Consider the following 1,613-nt stretch of genomic DNA (forward strand, 5'->3'; position numbering starts at 1 on the left):
TTAATAATGCTAATAATTGTTTATTGTTTAAAGAATAAAAATGCTTCGAGCATTGAAATAGTAGCCATTAAATATCATTTATATTTTAAAAAAATAATATTAATTATATATTTCAAATTAATAAAAATTTTAAACAATAATTTTTGCATAATTAATTGCAAATAAACAGTAAATAAATGAACCATTTTTATTTTAATAATGGAAAATTGTAATTTGGAATAGTATAATATGACAAAAAAAAAAAGTGTCAGATGAAATTGCTCGAACAGTAAGAAAGTTTGAATTACTTATTTACATTATTGTTTGTTAGCTTATTTGCAAAGTTATAATTTTAGCTCAAATTGACTTTTGTATTTTCAAAATTTTGCATAATTTATTCAATTTTATGAGTGAAATTTGAGCGAGTAAAAAATGAAGGGAAAATGTTAAAATGTGTAATAGAAGGTGAATGATATAATAAGAAAATTTGATGTTATCAGAAAAGTGATAATTGCTTAACTAAGATAATTGCTTGGAATTAAATGATTAGATAAGGTGATGATAAAGTGTTTAATTTTGAATGATAATCTCAAATGATTTCGAATTTTTAGGATAATCATGAATATATTTGATATTAACATATCATTTTTCTGATAATAAAAAAAAAACAAAATCCCGGATACATTAACTGTCATTAGAATAATTATTAAATTGTAATGAATTGATTGTAAGGATGTTAAAAAAAAAAAAAAAATGTTAAGTTTTCTTGGATGCTTTTTTGATTTTGATTTTAATTTCTGAAACTTTTCAATAGTTTATTTTATCGAAATTAATACATCGATATAATATCTATGAAATAAAATTAAAAATATGATAAAGTTCAAGAAAGGAAAAAAAAAGAGCTCAAATTTAGTAGATATTCCTTATTAAATGAGGAGTAAGTAAAACATTAGCAATAAAAATTTCTTTATCATTTATAAGATATTGATAATAATTCATGATAAAATTATCTGATAAAATTATGATAAAATAAAATTACTGGTAGCAAAATTACTGATAAAATTCATCAGTACAATCTATTTTCAATAGCAATATGGCATGTTGAATAAAATTGTCCAAATTAATAATGAATGAAATTGAATAAAATATTAACGAATAAAATTATTCAAATTAATAATTATTTGTTTTAATCATCTACTAATCAATTACGGAATTTAACTCCAGCGATTTCAAATACTAATTAATTAATGGATTTAATTTCAGTGATTTGAAACCATCGAATGTATTACTGGATGCTGATTGTCGCGTAAAATTAGCTGACTTTGGTTTAGCCAGATCTCTATCACAAATTGAAGACAATCTAGAAGGACAAAATATGCCTGAATTAACAGTAATATTTTACTGGAAATTTTCACATTTATCCTTTTCAATATTTTAAATTCTTTTTTTTTTTTGAAATTAATATGAAGTATTTTGGAAAAAAAAATTAACCATAATATCATAAAGATTAAAATGTTGAAAATATGTAAAACAATAGCTATAAAATGTTAATGAAATGATTTAATAATTAACATTTGATAATGGCTTAATCATAAAAACTAGCCAAGTTATTAGCATAAATTATGGAATTTTAC

General features: G+C 20.8%; 1 protein-coding gene across 1 annotated transcript in view; it reads left to right on the plus strand.

Annotated features, from left to right (window-relative positions):
- LOAG_13928 (CMGC/MAPK/ERK7 protein kinase) overlaps positions 1 to 1,417 on the plus strand; it is a gene marked incomplete at its 3' end in the record, with an annotated part of 5,877 nt that extends 4,460 nt beyond the window's left edge. Inside the window, exon 4 of the mRNA XM_020448744.1 lies at positions 1,243 to 1,417. Within this exon, the coding sequence (XP_020301135.1) occupies positions 1,243 to 1,417 (175 nt within the window). The remainder of the gene's footprint in view (positions 1 to 1,242) is intronic.
- Positions 1,418 to 1,613: the final 196 nt, after the last annotated feature.

Source organism: Loa loa (assembly GCF_000183805.2).
Source record: "Loa loa unplaced genomic scaffold supercont3.294, whole genome shotgun sequence".
Lineage (NCBI taxonomy): Eukaryota > Metazoa > Nematoda > Chromadorea > Rhabditida > Onchocercidae > Loa > Loa loa.